We start from the raw sequence: 20,333 nt of genomic DNA, 5'->3' as shown, positions 1-20,333 counted from the left end.
GACTTCTACTTATCTGGAGGTAGAGGGAGAATGGGGAAGATAGTGGCAAGGTGGGTGTGATTAAAACACATCAATGGAGCCACACCTCCAACTAAGCTGGCATGGTTTTGAAATGGGCTGGCACACGCCCCATTAAGGTGTTATCCACCCTGCATTATTGAAACTCTCACTATGTGGGCAGTGAGAACTTCAATCAATGATGCTATCAGGATGACAAGAATGGAGCCACGTCTGAATGAATACCACACAAAAATTGCAACAAGTATGATTGATTTCCCATGACTGCTTACTTGGATATTTTCTGTAGATATTTCTGCAGCTTCCATTATTCTAGCATCATTATTTTAGTAAAAAGAAGTAGTCACTTTGAGGAAATTTGTCAAAAAGCAGGATATGAATCTAAATAAATTAAATAAACCATTTCTAGATTAAGAAGCATACTGTGACCAAATTTTTACTGTATTTTTCGCTCCATAAGATGTACCTGACCATAAGACACACCTAGTTTTTAGAGGAGGAAAAGAAGAAGAAAAATATTATGCACAGAGCGTGTAAGTGGATCTCGATTTTCTTGATTTAAAGCAAGCAAAGCAAGAGCTGCTTACATGGCTTCTGTTTCACTTTGAGCAGCTCTCACTTTGCTTCCCCTTCCCTTCAGAGGCATCCCTCAGCTCTTCACTGCAGCCACAGTCGAGGCATCCTGTTCCATTCCAGTGCTTTCTCTCCATTAAACGTGCAGACATTTCCCCTTACTTTTTAGGAGTAAAAAAGTGCTTGTTATGGAGCGAAAAATATGGTATTTCCATGGCACAATCTATGTCCATGGCACCATGCCAATGACCATAATACTGTGAGGCATCATCGAGAATATCTACCGCCCGGCTCTATAATTATACACCGAGTGATTTTCAGATCTAAAGCTTGGCCTTTGTTCACAGGGCCATACATCATCTTCAGAAACAAATGCCCAACAAATTCTTGAATCCTGATCAGCCTACTCTGGTATTCATAACTGAGGCTATGGAAGAAAGAAATCAGCTAAGATGGGAACTTGAGTCTTTCAGGAGCTAAAAGATAAAGGAGATAGTGTGTGTGTTTGTGTGTGTAAAAGCCTAGTTGTTCCAATCACTCTGGGCAGCTTAGAATATAAAAAACATAGCAACACATCATGAATTAAAAACTTCCTGATGCAGGGTTGCCTTCACATGTCTTCAGAAAGTTGTGAGGTTCTTTATCTATTTGACATCTGATAAGAGGGTGTTCAACAGGGGGGGCGGTGCTACTGTGGGGTGGGCACCAGACTCTATATTTGTTATAATTCCTCATAGCAATCCCACCTGATCACTACACTCCATCTAGACCTAAACAGAGTGCAACAACTATAGACTGATCACCGACACCTCTTTTTTGTCAAAGGAGTAAGATACAGGGATGTCTTCAGAAAGTTGTGTAGTTATTTATCTATAGGACATCTGATAAGATGGTGTTCAACATGGTGGGCGGTGCTACTGCGGGGCAGGCACCAGATCCAGTTTCATAGCTGAGTTGGCTGTTTTTGTTAGATCAGTCACTTTCTTCACCAATTCCAGCTGTATTTTTCTCTCTCTACTTTTCTTGCTATAGGTTTAAAGGATTTGCATTATAGGGCTCAAATCTTGGAGCACCATTTTATAAACATAAAAGAAGTGCCACTGTCTTAATACAGGTAATTTATAGACATTACTCTTTCACATGTAACATTATTTCATGTTTAGTTAAACACTCGCCTTCCTGTTATACTGTTCGATTCTGCCTCTACTAGTGCAAGTTCCCCAAAAAGGGGAATACTGGGTGTATTGCAGGATAGGGCAGGAAAGCACTTGTACGTCTTCAAAAATGTAGGACCTTCTGCACACACAGCAGGTGCTGAGCTACTGAGCTAGGGACCCTTCCAAATAATTCATATTCTGTGTATATCAATTTAGCTTTAATAACATAAGTATTAATGCTTCCTATTACAGACACCTTGTCAGAAACACTGCAACTGTTTTATATGGACTAGTTAGCTTTGTAATGCTTATCAAATCGTTCTGAAAGAGCTCTTAATATATTTCCTGGCCTTTTTTGGTGTTTATCCCGAAGATTTTCAAGTGCAATCTTCACCTGTTGAAAGAAAACCAGAGGAATACATTGTGTTATAGGAATAGATTGCAAAATAGGTGTTAACTGTTATTAATATGAGTGAGGGAAAAGCTAAAGGGATCAGAACCAGAGGCAACCCATTTATTCCAGATACAGAAGCACAATATGTAACTTCTTTCTGGGATACACAACTGACTTTGTACACAGAGATGTGTTGCATGAGAGTCCTTGTCTCTCAACCCCCAAAAGTGGTTTCTTCAACATGGAGGGTTGGGCCAGAGCAGCCACGGTGAGGAACCCCCACTAGGAAACTGCTCATCTCTCAGTGAATCCAGCCCACTCTCTTTATGTTTACCAAGAGCACTGTATGAGAATGGCAGAGAAACAATCAAACATATGTTCCTTCAGCTGCTTTGTGCTCAGTAGTTACCTTGCATGGTTGTTACAATGTAGGAGAAAAGGAGCGAACCTCAGGACAACCAAGGCATAACCCCTTGCAGAAAGAAATTTCTTATCTGCCCCTTTAAACAGGCAATCAATGCCTGAAACTTGATGCAGCAAGAAAACAAGCAGAAAGTGCTTGGAGAAGGATCAGGCATACTAAACAATGTTCCAACCCTGTTCCCCATCAGCCACCAGGACCCTACATGCTCCTCCCCTTAGCCCCCTCCCTTTGGGACTCAGCTTCCTAAGTTTTCCTTGAAGAAGGGGGGAAGTGTAACATCCCCTGCAGGAGCAGGAGCAATAAGTCATGCAATGTAGTACCATACAAATAGTACTGTGTTTGACCTTGTCTTCAGTGAAACGGCATCTCATTTAGGAGCTTGCTGATGCACGAGTAATAACAAATTACAATATATGTGCTGCATGTTCAGATTTGATAGTTTGGTAGTTGGTCAGGAATTATGGCACCGTTTAACAAAGCTGTATTCAATGCTCTCTTAAACACACATCAGTGTGTACATGCAACATATATCAACGTGTACAATGAATTGTCTTCCTCTTCAACCCTCTCCATATCCTCAAAAATTAGCACTACAGTGGCTTGGAGGTACCTTGTCAGGCAAATTCTGGGGCACATAGTGTAGGGTTGCCATATGTTTGGGAAATCCCAGACTGGTCCTTCTGGGGCCATCTGGGGGGGGTTTCTTTTTTCAATTTTAAGGAAATATCCGAGTTGTGGGGGTAAATTTTTGTGTGCGCTGTTTCGGGTTCCTACGTGAGTGGCTCTGGTTCTGTTTTGCGCATGTGGGCAGTTGGGGTGTGAAGAGGGCAACCGCCCCCCCCCAAATCTCAACTTTCTGACCAATGGCCCCAAAGAAGCTCAGCTCAACAACCTTTTACGCAATTGACCAAAATTTTCATCAGGAGCAATTAGAATAAGATCTATTATTTGATTATTGATATACCGTATTTTTCGCCCTATAGGACGCACTTCCCCCCTCCAAAATGAAGAGGAAATCTGTGTGCGTCGCATGGGGCGAATACAGGCTTTCGCTGAAGCCTGGAAAGCCTGGAGAGCTCTCCAGGCTTCAGGAAGCTATCCCCCCAGCCCGGGAAGCTCCAGGAGTGATGGAGAAGCTGCGCGCAACTTTGCCATCGCTCTGGGACCCGTTCTGGGGGCTGGGGTCGGGGGAAGCACAGGCTTTCCCCCACCCCCAGCCCCGCAAGCTCCAAGAGCGATGGCGAAGCTGTGCGCAAATTTGCCATCACTCTCGGACTCTCCAGGCTTCGTGCAGCTCTCCGCAAGCAGTGGGAGCCCGGCGCTGGGCTCCCAGGGCTTGCGGAGAGTTGCCTGCATGCTGAAGCCTGGGCGCGGTGAGCACAGCGTGCCAAGGCTTCAAGCTTCACACAGCTCTCCTCTAGCAGTGGGAGCCTGGCGCTGGGCTCCCACGGCTTGCGGAGAGCTGCCTGTTCTTGGGGCTGGGGTCCGGGGAAACTCGGGCTTCCCCCGCCCCAGCCCCGTGCCTGGTGGGGAAATAATTCCCCCCCTTTATTTCCCCCCTTTATTTCCGCCTTATGGGCCAGTGCGTCCTATGGGGCGAAGAATACGGTAAACCTCCAGAATGTAGTTTGTATGCTCAACCCTAATATAGTGGGAAGAAGAAATCCCGTTGCATGAGCAGATCTCTCTTTGTACCACATGTTGTTGTTTAGTCGTTCAGTCGTGTCCGACTCTTCGTGACCCCATGGACCAGAGCACGCCAGGCACTTCTGTCTTCCACTGCCACCCGCAGTTTGGTCAGATTCATGTTTGTAGCTTCGAGAACACTGTCTAACCATCTCGTCCTCGGTCGTCCCCTTCTCCTTGTGCCCTCCATCTTTCCCAACATCAGGGTCTTTTCCAGGGAGTCTTCTCTTCTCATGAGGTGGCCAAAGTATTGGAGCCTCAGCTTCACGATCTGTCCTTCCAGTGAGCACTCAGGGCTGATTTCCTTAAGAATGAATGCGCTTGATCTTCTTGCAGTCCATGGGACTCTCAAGAGTCTCCTCCAGCACCATAATTCAAAAGCGTCAATTCTTCGGCGATCAGCCTTCTTTATGGTCCAGCTCTCACTTCCATACATCACTACTGGGAAAATCATAGCTTTTACTATACGGACCTTTGTTGGCAAGGTGATGTCTCTACTTTTTAAGATGCTGTCTAGGTTTGCCATTGCTTTCCTCCCAAGAAGCAGGCGTCTCTTAATTTGGTGGCTGCTGTCACCATCTGCAGTGATCATGGAGCCCAAGAAAGTAAAATCTCTCACTGCCTCCATTTCCTCCCCTTCTATTTGCCAGGAGGTGATGGGACCAGTGGCCATGATCTTCGTTTTTTTGATGTTGAGCTTCAGACCATATTTTGCGCTCTCCTCTTTCACCCTCAATAAAAGGTTTTTTAATTCCTCCTCACTTTCTGCCATCAAGGTTGTGTCATCTGCATATCTGAGGTTGTTGATATTTCTTCCAGCAATCTTAATTCCGGCTAGGGATTCATCCAGCCCAGCCTTTCGCATGATGAATTATGCATATAAGTTAAATAAGCAGGGAGACAAAATACAGCCTTGTCGTACTCCTTTCCCAATTTTGAACCAATCAGTTGTTCCATATCCAGTTCTAACTGTAGCTTCTTGTCCCACATAGAGATTTCTCAGGAGACAGATGAGGTGATCAGGCACTCCCATTTCTTTAAGAACTTGCCATAGTTTGCTGTGATCGACACAGTCAAAGGCTTTTGCATAGTCAATGAAGCAGAAGTAGATGTCTTTCTGGAACTCTCTAGCTTTCTCCATAATCCAGCGCATGTTTGCAATTTGGTCTCTGGTTCCCCTGCCTCTTCTAAATCCAGCTTGCACTTCTGGGAGTTCTCGGTCCACATACTGCTTGAGCCTTCCTTGAAGAATTTTAAGCATAACCTTGCTAGCGTGTGAAATGAGTGCAATTGTGCGGTAGTTGGAGCATTCTTTAGCACTGCCCTTCTTTGGGATTGGGATGTAGACTGACCTTCTCCAATCTTCTGGCCACTGCTGAGTTTTCCAAACTGGCTGGCATATTGAGTGTAGCACCTTAACAGCATCATCTTTTAAAATTTTAAATAGTTCAGCTGGAATACCATCACTTCCACTGGCCTTGTTATTTGCAGTGCTTTCTAAGGCCCATTTGACTTCACTCTCCAGGATGTCTGGCTCAAGGTCAGCAACCACACTACCTGGGGTGTACGAGACATCTATATCTTTCTGGTACAATTCCTCTGTGTATTCTTGCCACCTCTTCTTGATGTCTTCTGCTTCTGTTAGGTCCTTACCACTTTTGTCCTTTAGTATGGTAATCTTTGAACGAAATGTTCCTTTCATATCTCCAATTTTCTTGAACAGATCTCTGGTTCTTCCCATTCTGTTGTTTTCCTCTATTTCTTTGCATTGCTCATTTAAGAAGGCCTTCTGGTCTCTCCTTGCTATTTTGTGGAAATCTGCATTCAAATTCCTGTATCTTTCACTATCTCCCTCGCATTTTGCTTGCCTTCTCTCTCCAGCTATTTGTAAGGCCTCGTTGGACAGCCGCTTTGCTTTCTTGCATTTCCTTTTCATTGGGGTGGTTTTCGTTGCTGCTTCCTGTATAATGTTGCGAGGCTTCATCCATAGTTCTTAAGGCACTCTGCCCACCAAATCTAGATCCTTAAACCTGTTCCTCGCTTCCACTGTGTATTCATAAGGGATTTGATTTAGATTGTATCTTACCGGCCCAGTGGTTTTTCCTACTTTCTCCAGTTTAAGCTTGAATTTTGCTATAAGAAGCTGATGATCTGAGCCACAGTCAGCTCCAGGTCTTGTTTTTGCTGACTGTATAGAGCTTCTCCATCTTTGGCTGCAGAGAATATAATCAATCTGATTTCGATGCTGCCCATCTGGTGATGTCCATGTGTAGAGTCGTCTCTTGTGTTGTTGGAAAAGAGTGTTTGTGATGACCAGCTTGTTCTCTTGACAGAACTCTATTAGCCTTTGCCCTGCTTCGTTTTGGATTCCAAGACCAAATTTGCCAGTTGTTCCTTTTATTTCTTGATTCCCTACTTTAGCATTCCAATCCCCTATAATGAGAAGGACATCCTTCTTTGGTGTCACTTCTATAAGGTGTTGTAAGTCTTCATAGAATTGGTCAATTTCAGTTTCTTCAGCACCAGTAGTTGGTGCATAAACTTGGATTACTGTGATGTTAAAAGGTCTGCCTTGGATTCGTATCGAGATCATTCTATCATTTTTGAGATTGCATCCCAGTACAGCTTTCGCCACTCTTTTGTTGACTATGAGGGCCACTCCATTTCTTTTACGGGTTACTTGTCCACAGTAGTAGATATGATAGTCATCCGAACTGAATTCGCCCATTCCCGTCCATTTTAGTTCACTGATGCCCAGGACGTCAATGTTTATTCTTGCCATCTCATTTTTGACCACATCCAACTTACCCAGGTTCATGGTTCTTACATTCCAGGTTCCTATGCAATATTTTTCTTTACAGCATTGGACTTTCCTTTCGCTTCCATGCATATCCGCAACTGAGCGTCCTTTCGGCTTTGGCCCAGCCGCTTCATCAGCTCTGGATCTACTTGTACTTGTCCTCCGCTCTTCCCCAGTAGCATGTTGGACGCCTTCCGACCTGAGGGGCTCATCTTCCAGCGTCATAACTTTTATATACCTGTTGTCTTTGTCCATGGAGTTTTCTTGGCAGGGATACTGGAGTGGCTTGCCGATTCCTGCTCCAGGTGGATCACGTTTGGTCAAAACTCTCCACTATGACCTGTTCATCTTGGGTGCCCTGCTCGGCATAGTTCATAGCTTCTCTGAGTTCTTCAAGCCCCTTCGCCACGGCAAGGCAGTGATCCATGAAGGGGTTGTACCACATAGTTTCCCCCATTTAATTAGTCTCAACAAGTTAAGGAGAGGGAAAATTGAGTGATGGGCATAATGCCCAAAAGTATATATAATGAACCCTATATCTGGTCATATAGAATGAGGAAATCAATATGTACAATAAAATTTAGAGCTGAAAGAGAAACCAAGAGGAAAAGAAATATTCTACTTTTAAACTTACTCTTTCAGCCAGCTCTACAGCTGTTATATTTGGATCATATGGGATGGGTTCTCCAATAAATGTCCTCAATTTCACTGGAAACCCTCCATAAATGGGAAGGAACATACATCGAGTTTTATCATACAGCCATTTTGTCAGCCCTGTGTATGAAATGGAAGAAGATTCTGAAGGAAAGCGACACCATATCAAATCTGAAATTAGTTGACATTCTCAGTGTTTAGCAATTGCAATAAATAGGAAGAAAGGAAGAGTTAAATAATATGAGTGCTTGGGAAAAGAGATACAGTGGTACCTCGAGTTACGAGTGCTTCAACTTACGTTTTTTCGAACGATTGTAACCCGGACGTAAGTTGTTCAAGCTCTCGGAGGACTCGCCGCTGCCTGGAGGCAAACCCGGACATCGGCGGGTCCTACGGAGTTCTCAGAGGCCTCCGTGAATGCAGGGAACCAAGTCCCGACATCTGCAGTGCCTAGAGCGGCTCTGCAAATGCCGGGAGCCAAGCCCCAACATCCGTGGTGCCTGCAGGGCTCTGCAAATGCCGGGAGCCAAGCCCCGACATCCATGGTGGCTGCAGAGGCTCTGCGACTGGGCTCCAGCCACAGGAGCTCTCTGAGGCCTCCACGAATGCCGGAAGAAAAGCTGATTGTGATTGTGGAAATGGGCTGAGATTGCGGAGAGCTGCCTGTTCTTGGGGCTGGGGTCCGGGGAAGCTCAGGCTTCCCCCGCCCCAGCCCCACGCCTGGGGGAAAAAATTATTTGAGCACCCGTTGCTCGGTCCCTGCTCCTGCCAACCTAGCAGTTCAAAAGCACGTCAAAGTGCAAGTAGATAAATAGGTCCTGCTCTGCTGGGAAGGTAAACGGCATTTCCATGCGCTGCTCTGGTTCGCCAGAAGTGGCTTAGTCATGCTGGCCACATGACCCGGAAGCTGTACACCGGCTCCCTTGGCCAATAAAGCGAGATGAGCACCAGAAACCCAGAGTCGGTCACGACTGGACCTAATGGTCAGGGGTCCCTTTACCTTTACATTTACATTGATTATTGCCATCATTTTATGGATCAATGGTCTCGTGAAACAGTAAAATTCTGTTAAATTGCTGTTTTAGGGGGTGTTTTTTCATCATCTGGAACGGATCAATCCACTGTCTATTACAATTAGTTGACATTCTCAGGGTTTAGCAATTGCAATAAATAGGAAGAGAGGAAAAGTTAAATAATATGAGTGCTTGGGAAAAGAGATACAGTGGTACCTCGGGTTATGAACACTTTAACTTACTTTCTTTGGGTTACGAACGATTGTAACCTGGAAGTACCCTATTTTTTGCTCTATAATACGCACCAGACCATAACACGCATGTAGTTTTTAGAGGAGGAAAACAAGAAAAAAATATTCTAAACGAAACAGTGGATGTATGATTTTTGTGGTTCATGCTGTGGCCACAGACATGTGACCTGACAGTGACTTTGGGGTAGCTCAATGCAAAAATCCTGAGGATCCATGTGGATCCATGCTAAAGTCGCCCTAAAGTCGCAGGGCGCTGGAAGTCTCAGGGGCGCTGGGGGAGTGAACGGGAAGCAAGAGAAGGAAAACGATGCCCCCCCCTCTCTCTGTCACACACACACACACACACAGAGTATCAATCCTAAAGTCGCAGGAGAAGCAGGGGCACTGGGAGAGTGAACGGGAAGCAAGAGAAGGAGAACGATCCCCCCCCCCAGTATCAATCCTAAAGTCGCAGGAGAGCGCAGGAGCGCTGGGAGAGTGAATGGGAAGCAGCAGGAGGAGAACGATAGCTCAAGCACACACACACACAGCCCCTACAGTGGCTAATCCAAAATCAGACAGCAAAAAACTGCAGGCAGGGACAGAGAGCACAGGGTTGTTTTAAAGCAGCCAACCCCGCTCTGCTTCTCTCCCTCCTCCCCGGCTCGGCTCACTGACAGGAGCCGCTTACACCCACTTTGCTGTTTCAAAGCGAGCCACAGACTGCTCACAACTGCAGCAGATTCCCCCGCCATCCGTAGGCATTCGCTCCATAACACGCACAGACATTTCCCCTTACTTCCTAGGAGGAAGAAACTGCGTGTATGGAGCAAAAATTACGGTAAGTTGTCCAAATTCTTGGAGGACTCGCCACTGCCTGGAAGCAAACCTGGACATTGGCGGGGCCTACAGAGCTCTCTCAGAGGCCTCTGAGAGCCAAGCCCTGACATCCGCGGTGCCTAGAGCGGTTCTGCAAATGCCGGGAGCCAAGCCTCGACGTCCGAGGCGCCTGCAGAGCTCTGCAAATGCCGGCAGAGCCAAGCTCTGGCATTTGCGGTGCCTAGAGCGGCCCCGTGAATGCCGGGAGCCTAGTCCTGATGTCCACGGTGCCTGCAGGGCTCCACGAATGCCAGGAGCCAAGCCCCAACATCCGCGGTGCTTAGAGTGGTTCTGCAAATGCCTAGTCCTGACATCCGCAGTGCCTGCAGGGCTCCGCAAATGCCGGGATGCAAACCCCAACATCCACTGTGGCTGCAGAGGCTCTGTGACTGAGCTCCAGCCGCAGGAGCTCTCTGAGGCCTCCACGAATGCCGGGAGCCAATCCAATTGTGATTGTGGAAGAGGACCCAGAGCCCCCTCCAAACAGTGAGTTACTGTGAGTACTGCTCTGCTGGGAAGATAAACGGCATTTCCGTGTGCTGCTCTGGTTCGCCAGAAGCGGCTTAGTCATGCTGGCCACATGACCCGGAAGCTGTACACCAGCTCCCTCGGCCAATAAAGCGAGATGAGCGGATAAAGCGGAAACCCAGAGTTGGTCACGACTGGACCTAATGGTCAGGGGTCCCTTTACCTTTACCTTTACATTGATTATTGCCATCATTTTATGGATCAATGGTCTCGTGAAACAGTAAAATTCTGTTAAATTGCTGTTTTAGGGGGTGTTTTTTCATCATCTGGAACGGATCAATCCACTGTCTATTACAATTAGTTGACATTCTCAGGGTTTAGCAATTGCAATAAATAGGAAGAGAGGAAAAGTTAAATAATATGAGTGCTTGGGAAAAGAGATACAGTGGTACCTCGGGTTATGAACACTTTAACTTACTTTCTTTGGGTTACGAACGATTGTAACCTGGAAGTACCCTATTTTTTGCTCTATAATACGCACCAGACCATAACACGCATGTAGTTTTTAGAGGAGGAAAACAAGAAAAAAATATTCTAAACGAAACAGTGGATGTATGATTTTTGTGGTTCATGCTGTGGCCACAGACATGTGACCTGACAGTGACTTTGGGGTAGCTCAATGCAAAAATCCTGAGGATCCATGTGGATCCATGCTAAAGTCGCCCTAAAGTCGCAGGGCGCTGGAAGTCTCAGGGGCGCTGGGGGAGTGAACGGGAAGCAAGAGAAGGAAAACGATGCCCCCCCCTCTCTCTGTCACACACACACACACACACAGAGTATCAATCCTAAAGTCGCAGGAGAAGCAGGGGCACTGGGAGAGTGAACGGGAAGCAAGAGAAGGAGAACGATCCCCCCCCCCAGTATCAATCCTAAAGTCGCAGGAGAGCGCAGGAGCGCTGGGAGAGTGAATGGGAAGCAGCAGGAGGAGAACGATAGCTCAAGCACACACACACACAGCCCCTACAGTGGCTAATCCAAAATCAGACAGCAAAAAACTGCAGGCAGGGACAGAGAGCACGGGGTTGTTTTAAAGCAGCCAACCCCGCTCTGCTTCTCTCCCTCCTCCCCGGCTCGGCTCACTGACAGGAGCCGCTTACACCCACTTTGCTGTTTCAAAGCGAGCCACAGACTGCTCACAACTGCAGCAGATTCCCCCGCCATCCGTAGGCATTCGCTCCATAACACGCACAGACATTTCCCCTTACTTCCTAGGAGGAAGAAACTGCGTGTATGGAGCAAAAATTACGGTAAGTTGTCCAAATTCTTGGAGGACTCGCCACTGCCTGGAAGCAAACCTGGACATTGGCGGGGCCTACAGAGCTCTCTCAGAGGCCTCTGAGAGCCAAGCCCTGACATCCGCGGTGCCTAGAGCGGTTCTGCAAATGCCGGGAGCCAAGCCTCGACGTCCGAGGCGCCTGCAGAGCTCTGCAAATGCCGGCAGAGCCAAGCTCTGGCATTTGCGGTGCCTAGAGCGGCCCCGTGAATGCCGGGAGCCTAGTCCTGATGTCCACGGTGCCTGCAGGGCTCCACGAATGCCAGGAGCCAAGCCCCAACATCCGCGGTGCTTAGAGTGGTTCTGCAAATGCCTAGTCCTGACATCCGCAGTGCCTGCAGGGCTCTGCAAATGCCGGGATGCAAACCCCAACATCCACTGTGGCTGCAGAGGCTCTGTGACTGAGCTCCAGCCGCAGGAGCTCTCTGAGGCCTCCACGAATGCAGGGAGCCAATCCAATTGTGATTGTGGAAGAGGACCCAGAGCCCCCTCCAAACAGTGAGTTTGGAAATAAATTTTAATTTTTTTCATCTAAAATACTGTCTTATTTATTATATAGTACAGTACATTGATTATTAGGGATCCGGTTAAACCACAGAGCCTAAGACTTGCCAATCAGAAGTTTGGCGGTTCGAATCCCCATGACGGGGTGAGCACCTGTTGCTCAGTCCCTGCTCCCGCCATCCTAGCAGTTCAAAAGCACGTCAAAGTGCAAGTAGATAAATAGGTACCGCTCTGCTGGGAAGGTAAACGGCATTTCCGTGTGCTGCTCTGGTTCGCCAGAAGCGGCTTAGTCATGCTGGCCACATGACCCGGAAGCTGTACACCGGCTCCCTTGGCCAATAAAGCGAGATGAGCACCGGAAACCCAGAGTCGGTCACGACTGGACCTAATGGTCAGGGGTCCCTTTACCTTTACCTTTACATTGAGAATGCTTCAGGTTATATGGAATAAAATCTATAAGTGAGTAGTAAATAGATATTCTTTTAAAAAGATCATTCTACTTTATTAAAATGTATATTGCCTGAGATCTCTTGATCAACCAAGGTGTTTAACTTACTTGTCTTTCCAATGGTCCTGTATGCCTCACAAATGTTTTGTGTAAAAATAGGGATGATGGGCTAAAAAAAAAAAGATGAAAAAAAACATGAAAAGAAAGGTGAGGATTGGATAATTATTTTGTCCAAACCAAGCCTTAATTTTTGTTATGGACTACAAAGAATGCTTCACATCTGGGATTATAATGAGAAGCAACTCATAAATGATAATGTAATTGGCTTTAAAATTCCTGACACATCTATTCAGATATCTCAGATGAAGAAACTTCAGAAGCTGTCCTCCAGATTTTCAGGAATTTAAGGGGGGGGGGAGAATTTCCTGGTTTTCCCTGAGGGGGAAAGGAAGCCAGGTTCAGCCAACCGGCCGCTGCTTTTTGGAGTTGGGGGGCAGCTCATAGGCAACGATCACCCGAAAAAGGTCTTGGGGATGACCAGGACTCTGAGGGCTCCCGTGGAGGTCAAAAGCGAGTTCCCAACGGGTCTGAGGTTCCATTTGGTGCTGGCCTAAGCCGGCTGTCAAGCTGTCATCTCTGGGCTCCAACGTGTTCCAGCAGCAAACTGCCTCGAATTTCCTACTCAGCGAGCAGCAGATTTCCCAGAAAATAAAACCAAGGAAAAGGGGATTTATTATTCAAGTGTCTTTAGCATTTGGATTAATTTGGCAAATTTCCAGGAGAAGAAAAGGAGAGTCTTCTCTGGAATTGGTGACTATCCTGCATGGGAACCAGATGGCTGAAGCACTGAAGCAAACAAAGAAACTCTGCCATCGGAAATAAAAGGAGAGGGATGGGGATACAAACTTTGAAAACTTTCCTTTTTTAAAAAAAAGCATTCAAACTTTTATACTCCTCCCCCCTGGATTCTACTGGCGGCAGCTATAGCATCTCAGGAACTATTGGCAGACAATTTGGCTTTAATTGAATTGAGGCAAAAAGAGATGCTTTTATGGTTTAGATCTATTGCACAGCAATCTGGTGAAGCAATAAGGGATAAAATAATTGGGGCACTTGCAAATCTTCTTGAGATCCAAAAGCAGGAGGTACATCAAGCTGTTGATCATGCTTTCAGGGTTAAATCACCGTATGCTAAGAAGAAGACATTTCCAGGAGATTGCATGGTTCTTTTTTTATTCTAGAAATATCAAAGACTGAGTGCTCCAGACATATTATAAGAAGGATCTTGAAATAGATGGTGACTGGCAGCATTAAGATAAATACTGCAGTGTAATATGTTTTGATGGATTCAATAATGGAATACTGAATAGTATAGTTTTTGTAAAATATGCAGGGATTTACCATATGTAATGGTTTTTTTTACTCACCACTTTCGCCTCCAAAGCTGCCTGAGCAAAACCTGTGCGGTTACCCCACATTATGCAGTAATCATGACTATACAGTGATTCTCTAACTCCACCAGGTGAAATGCCCATTAAACAGCCTTTCTTCATCATTTCCACAATTTCAGCTTTCTTGTAAGATTTCAACCCGATCACATAATAAAACATCTGCAGCCCTGAAAAAATAAGCCCCAAATAGAAGAATGCATTTTATGTGAAACTTATTTAGGAAATAGTGTGGATACAATACAAGTGTCATTATTCCAAAGATATTGCACTATTATGGATCACAAGCATAGCTCTCTGCTAATACATTTCAACTAGGATTTCATGAAGGGGGACTTTATGCTAATTCCTCTTTTGCTCAGAGGTTCTGACAGTAGGCTTTTTTTGGAAAGCACATTGAGTGGGGTTGAGTGCTGAGGTGGGAACATTTTAGACATGTGTTCCTCAAGTCAAGTCTGTAATACATTCAAGTTTGCATTATGATAAAAATACAGCTCACAGTGCCTTGTTCCACCATCCAAACCTTCAATCCCTTTAGGGTACAGAGCTTTTGGATATAGTAGACACACAAACGGGGGGAGGGGGGAGGGGGGAGGGGGGAGGAGAGACACACATGGAACTGAGGAGAGTATGCTGATGGAAAACTGCCACCTCCAGCAGAGATTGGTACACAGATATATGGGTGGAGGTTATATGCTGCATTAATTAACCTAGTGGGAAAACTCCAAACAGCACTCTCTGCTACTGGGCCTCTTTGGCCTCCTTCCTTCCTTCCTTCCTTCCTTCCTTCCTTCCTTCCTTCAAATGACCTTTCTGTGATGTCATAGTTTCCTGGGATGGCTGCTGTGTGCATGCAGAGGAAGATGATGTGGGGGGAGGGGAGGCAGTGGAGGGCCATGAACACTACAACAAGGGTGACACATGTGTTTGATTGCAGTGTCACATGGGGGCATAAAAGCTGTGTGTGGGAGTGCTTGATTGGCCATGTGTTTGGGTGGGGCCATGTTTTCTGGGATCTGTGTGCAGATTTGGTGATAGGTTGGACTTGCTATGAAAGCCTCAGACATGTCTTTGGGGCTTCACTTGGGCTTCTGCCCTTTTCCTTAGCTGTAGCTCCCACCCCATGCAAGCTGCCACCCAGTGGTGTCTGAATACAGGGATTTTGCACAGGTGGTTTGCTAGTGCAGATGCTCCCAAGCAGAATCCCATACTTTGCGTTGTTCTTTCCAGTAAGGAATATCCCATCTTTACTAATGACTGAACTTTGCAAAACTCTTTGTACTTGAGGAAATCATCAACTTAGACACCCCAAAGCCTACGCCTTGCCCTGTTCTGGTATTAAAGTGAACAGCAATTATTACATGAGAGCTTGTAGTCATAGCATAGGAATCAGATGACACATTATCCAGATTCCTCAGTTTTTAGATCTCTGGGGAAGAATGTAGACAGAAAAGCATGGCATTTCTTCTTGGAGACCATTTCTGCTGACTCAGTTGTGAATTGGAAATAATTATTCATCCTGCATTCATTCTCTTTTACTAGCAATGACTTGGTGTGAAAGTACCTTCATCTGCACTAAGTAAACTATTTCCCCTGTTGCTGCTATTTTATTTATCAGTTGTTTCTACCTGCTTTCCTGATGTACAGTTTTATATTTTATAGCATTGTTTCATATCTTATAGCATTGTTTTATGTCATATTTTACATGTTTTATGTAAAAAAGCATGATTTAAATTTAAATAATTTACCTGGTATCCAATACACGACATGATGAATTAATGAAAAGCACATTCTCCCCGTCTCTAAAAAATATCTAGCCACAAAAAAGACATAGTCGATACACATAGCTCCATGATGATAAATAATAATCCCTGGTCCTTTAGGGATATGTTCTATACCAGTAAGTTCATAACCTGAAAATAATACAAAATGCAACAAAGAAATAAGTCCCTGATGTTGGGAAAGATTGAGGGCACAAGGAGAAAGAGACGGCAGGGGACGAGATGGTTGGACAGTGTTCTTGAAGCTACCAGCATGAATCTGACCGAACCGCGGGAGGCAGTGGAAGACAGGAGTGCCTGGCATGCTCTTGTCCATGGGGTCATGAGTCAGACACCACTAAATGACTAAACAACAACGACAATATGCTCCAGCATTCTGGATGCTAGGTTGTCAACCACACGGATCAAGACTTTCTCTGTGGTGGTCCCTTAATGAATGAAGGGATTTCTCCTCTCGTAGAGTGTTCCTTCCTTGCTTCCTTTTGAGCACAGGTTAAGCCCTTGAGACAGTTTAATATTTTGTTAAAGTTATACTAAATTTTTCTGAGACTTTTTTAATTTAAAGAGTAGTATCCCCCTTCTGTATGAGAGCTGTCCAGGGCCTGGAGTATATTTCTTCCCTGTCCCAAAGAGCTTCAGGCATCTTCAGACCATTCTCTGAATCTCTTTCTACCAAGTGAGAAAGCTGCTTCCTAGACAGACACACCCTTGACCATGCCCTAAGTAGCTACACGGTCTTATCCTTATGGCCCAAACTTGGTTTTAGTCGTGTATTTCTGATTTAAGTTTCAACACTTACAGTAACATGAGACCTGTGGGAAGCACTGAGAACATATAAAGAGTCCTATGGATCAGGCCAAAGGCCTCTGTATTAGACCATCCCGTTTCCTGCAGTGTCCGTCTAAATTAGTAGCCATCACCACATCCTGTGCTGACAAATTCCGTAGTTTGTGTACATACAGTGGTACCTCGGGTTACAGATGCTTCAGGTTACAGACTCTGCTAATCGGGTAATAGTACCTCAGGTTAACAACTTTGCTTCAGGATGAGAACAGAAATTCGAGGCAGCCTGCTGCAGGAGTGCATTGGAGTCCAGAGATCACAGTTTGACAGCTGGGTCAGCCCGGCAACAAATGGAACTGCAAACCTGTTGGGAACTCACTTTTGACCTAATGGGGCCTCCTGCTGCCGCCATGCTGCCATGGTGCGATTTCTGTTCTCATCCTGAAGCAAAGTTTTGTAACCTGAAGCGTCTGTAACCCGAGGTACCACTGTACATAGTTGCAAATTGTGAGGGGTAAAAAACATTCTCCAGGTTTCTTTTGGAGAAGAAGTGTACTTAAAATGTGGTTTAAATGTATAGTGTTTATGCAGTCACCAGCTGACCCTTTCTTTTGTAATCTGTCTTATTTATTTATTTTATCATTTATTTAATTTATTTACCACCCTATACCTGGAGGCCTCACAGAACCGCCTTAGTTTCATACTTCATAAAATGCTTTGTTTTTCTTATTACATAAATAAATAGCCATGCATTTATTGTGATGCTTATGTAGCCAACCCAAGCTTGTAGCTGTTGTGACTCTGAGGCGGGTTCAGAGGTCCAGTCCTGCCTGATTCACTGTGGCAACTATTGTTCCATTGCTTCAAGCCTGAAATTCTGATCCTCAGTCCTATGAAATTATAGTGACTCATAAGGAAGAATTATTGCTATGAAAGAAACTTTCACTCACCATGCCATATCTTTCCATATATATTTGTAATATGAGCAATAAATTTCCTTGGCTTTTTCCAAATTTTGCTATCAGGACCAGTTTCTTGGTGCTTATTCATTTTCATGTAAACATATAGCCCAAATGAGCAAGCACAGCCAGCCAAATATATATCTATCATTAATGAACAAAGCAAAATCAGAAGCTTACGAAACCACCAAGGGTGAACCACAGAGCTCAGGTATTCTTCTAAATAAGGAAAACTAATCAAGTTTTGCAACATTTGAGTAAACCAGCTCATTGTTTCCTGATCTGAAGCACCAAGTGTATGCCAATGAAATAAATATATGAAGTGAAATTTTCTTCAGTTGTGATGCTATTTCCCCCACTGTTTACCTGGAAAACAGAAAATGCAGTACATTGGTTTGATCTGCCATCCCAGAAACATTCATGAATACATGAAAATCTCATGCTGCTTAATATTTTCCTAGTTTTCCCCACTGCAACTTGCCAAGTTGCCGTATTGTGTTTTCAACGTCCATCATGGAGATTTACAAAATTAGAAATATATGACTTCATCATTTATCTGTTGTAAAGCAAGCTGGTTTCATTCCACTCCTGAAGGTTTTTGTTTGTTTTGTTTTGTTTTTTGCATTTTCAAAAACAGGAACAGAGAGAATCTTTTATCCAACATAGGCATGATGCCTTGTAGCAGGTTGAAGGTCTGCCAGGGCAATCCTCCTCTTTCTTTTCATCAAGCATAATTTTAAATTTTACTCTGGGCTTCATTCCCTGCCATATGAACCTGAATACTTTTTTCTACCACTCTATGAAACATCAGATATCATTTAAAATTTGAAGGACATTCATTTTGATGGCCAAAACAGTGATAGCTTCAGTCTCTCCCATATTTCCAAATAAGGTCTCCCCAACCCCCACTGCTGGAGTATTAAGGAAAGTGAGAAAGGGTCACTTCTCCAAGAGCCCGGCAAGGCCCTCTGCAGCCGCAGATATATCATGTGATGTATTGAGATATTGTGGTATTTAGCTGGTAATATTGTGATGTTATAAACCTGATATTGCCCAGCCCTAAAGCACATTGAAAGACAGACAGCATTTCTCTCTCTCTCTCTCTCTCTCTCTCTCTCTCTCTCTCTCTCTCTCACTGCTGATGCCTGCACAGGAAGTGACATATAGCACAACTACTGGCACATTTGCAAATGAAGCAGGGCCCAGCATGGTTTCAAATAGAATGAGAGACTTTGATGAGATTCCTGCATTGCAGGGGGTTGACTAGACGACCCTTGGAACCCTTCCAAATCTACACTTTATGATTAGCTGAACAAAAACTTTTACTTACATTCCTGGTAAGCCTAAATTGCCTTTGCTTCAGTCACCTCTCTCTGGAAGCAGCAGAAGTCTTGTCTGGTGCACTTTTCCATAGGCAAATTTCCACCCCTCTGGAGACATGCCCCTTTATGTGGCAGTTTAAAGAGACTCTGATGGGTGTGCCATCCGAATGAGGAAACGAAGAATTGTGAAAAAGAGGGAGTGCTTAGAGTGCCTGCTTCTTTGAAGTTGCGTCCATTTGTAATTAAGGATAACTGATAGGATCATATCTACCATAGCAGTCATATTGCACAATAACATATCTGGTCACAGAAAACCAGACTAAAGGTAGGAATTGTGACAAGATATGCATGTTAAAGGATCATCCTGCAATACGTAAACCTTAGTAACATGTCATGTTTACAATATTGAATCCTAGCACTGTAAAAGCTCTTCCATTGGACCTGTCATTTAGTTCTACAATTATTTAGTATAATTAGGTCTTTAACATCCCTCAAGGGATAGCCAAATTTAAATAACAATTTGACACACAGCTGTGAGGCATTTGCGAGCTCTTTTGCGGAGAAGTTCTTTTTGCTCCGCCATGACCTCCCTGCCAATTTGGATACAATAAAGGAACTGGAGGCCCCTCGACTGTCCTCGGTCCCAGTATTGGACCACTTCGACCGGATATCCCCAGCCGATGTGGACAGACTCCTCCGAGCTGGAAAGCCCACCACCTGTCCTCTTGACCCGTGCCCGTCTTGGCTGATTAGAGCGTGTCCAGACGAGGTGCGGGCCCCCTTAGGGGATATCATCAATTTGTCCCTTGGCACATGGACATTCCCAGGGGAACTGAAAGAGGCAGAGGTGTGCCCGCTCTTAAAGAAAACACCATTAGATCCTTTAGATTTAACCAATTATCGCCTGGTTTCGAATATTCTGTCCCTGGGTAAGGTGATTGAGAGAGCGGTTGCTGAACAGCTTGGTGGGTTTCTGGATGAAACATCGGCTCTGGATCCATTCCAGTCCGGCTTCCGTGCTGGTCATGGGACCGAGACGGCTCTTGTCGCCCTAACAGATGATCTCCGTAGGCAGCTAGATCGATGCGGGTCGGGGCTGCTGATTCTTCTAGACCTGTCAGCAGCCTTCGACATGGTCGATCATGAACTGGACCACCGCCTTGCCAACGTGGGGTTCCAGGGCACAGTCCTTCAGTGGCTGTGCTTGTTTCTCTCTGGTCGAGGACAGAGGGTGGCGCTTGGGGGGGAATTGTCATCGTGCCACTCCTTGGTGTGTGGAGTGCCTCAGGGTGCGATACTCTCCCCGATGCTTTTCAACATCTTTATGCGCCCCCTCACCCAGCTTGTCCGGAGTTTTGGGCTGGGTTGCCATCAGCATGCTGATGACACCCAACTCTATCTGTTGATGGATGGTCATCCTCACTCGGCCCCAGACACTATGATCAGATGTTTGGATGCT

The 20,333-nt window shown here is 45.3% G+C and overlaps 1 protein-coding gene across 1 annotated transcript; it reads right to left on the bottom strand.

The window, feature by feature from the left end:
- Positions 1-1,944: 1,944 nt before the first annotated feature.
- Positions 1,945-18,960, bottom strand: LOC310682441 (DGAT1/2-independent enzyme synthesizing storage lipids-like). The gene is made up of 7 exons (XM_083451329.1): positions 18,883-18,960; positions 17,544-17,918; positions 15,778-15,942; positions 14,009-14,199; positions 12,690-12,750; positions 7,687-7,826; positions 1,945-2,142 (listed from the first exon to the last, which is right to left on the bottom strand). The coding sequence occupies exons 2-7, from the start codon at positions 17,821-17,823 to the stop codon at positions 2,038-2,040; spliced, it is 942 nt and encodes a 313-aa protein (XP_083307455.1). The 5' UTR covers positions 17,824-17,918; positions 18,883-18,960; the 3' UTR covers positions 1,945-2,037.
- Positions 18,961-20,333: the final 1,373 nt, after the last annotated feature.

The sequence above is a fragment of the Podarcis tiliguerta genome (genome assembly GCF_965153285.1).
Source record: "Podarcis tiliguerta genome assembly, chromosome: 7".
Lineage (NCBI taxonomy): Eukaryota > Metazoa > Chordata > Lepidosauria > Squamata > Lacertidae > Podarcis > Podarcis tiliguerta.
The sequence above is the reverse complement of the archived record's forward strand: the minus strand, read 5'-3'. Positions and strand labels throughout refer to the sequence as shown.

Bases quoted from the DNA above. Each gene is read 5' to 3' on its own strand.
- LOC310682441 (XM_083451329.1), bottom strand. From the start codon at position 17,823: ATGAGCTGGTTTACTCAAATGTTGCAAAACTTGATTAGTTTTCCTTAT. The intron at 14,200-15,777 runs GTAAATTATTTA...TTATTTTTTCAG, and splicing joins TGTCGTGTATTGGATACCAG to GGCTGCAGATGTTTTATTAT. The intron at 12,751-14,008 runs GTGAGTAAAAAA...TTTTTTTTTTAG, and splicing joins CAGCTTTGGAGGCGAAAGTG to CCCATCATCCCTATTTTTAC.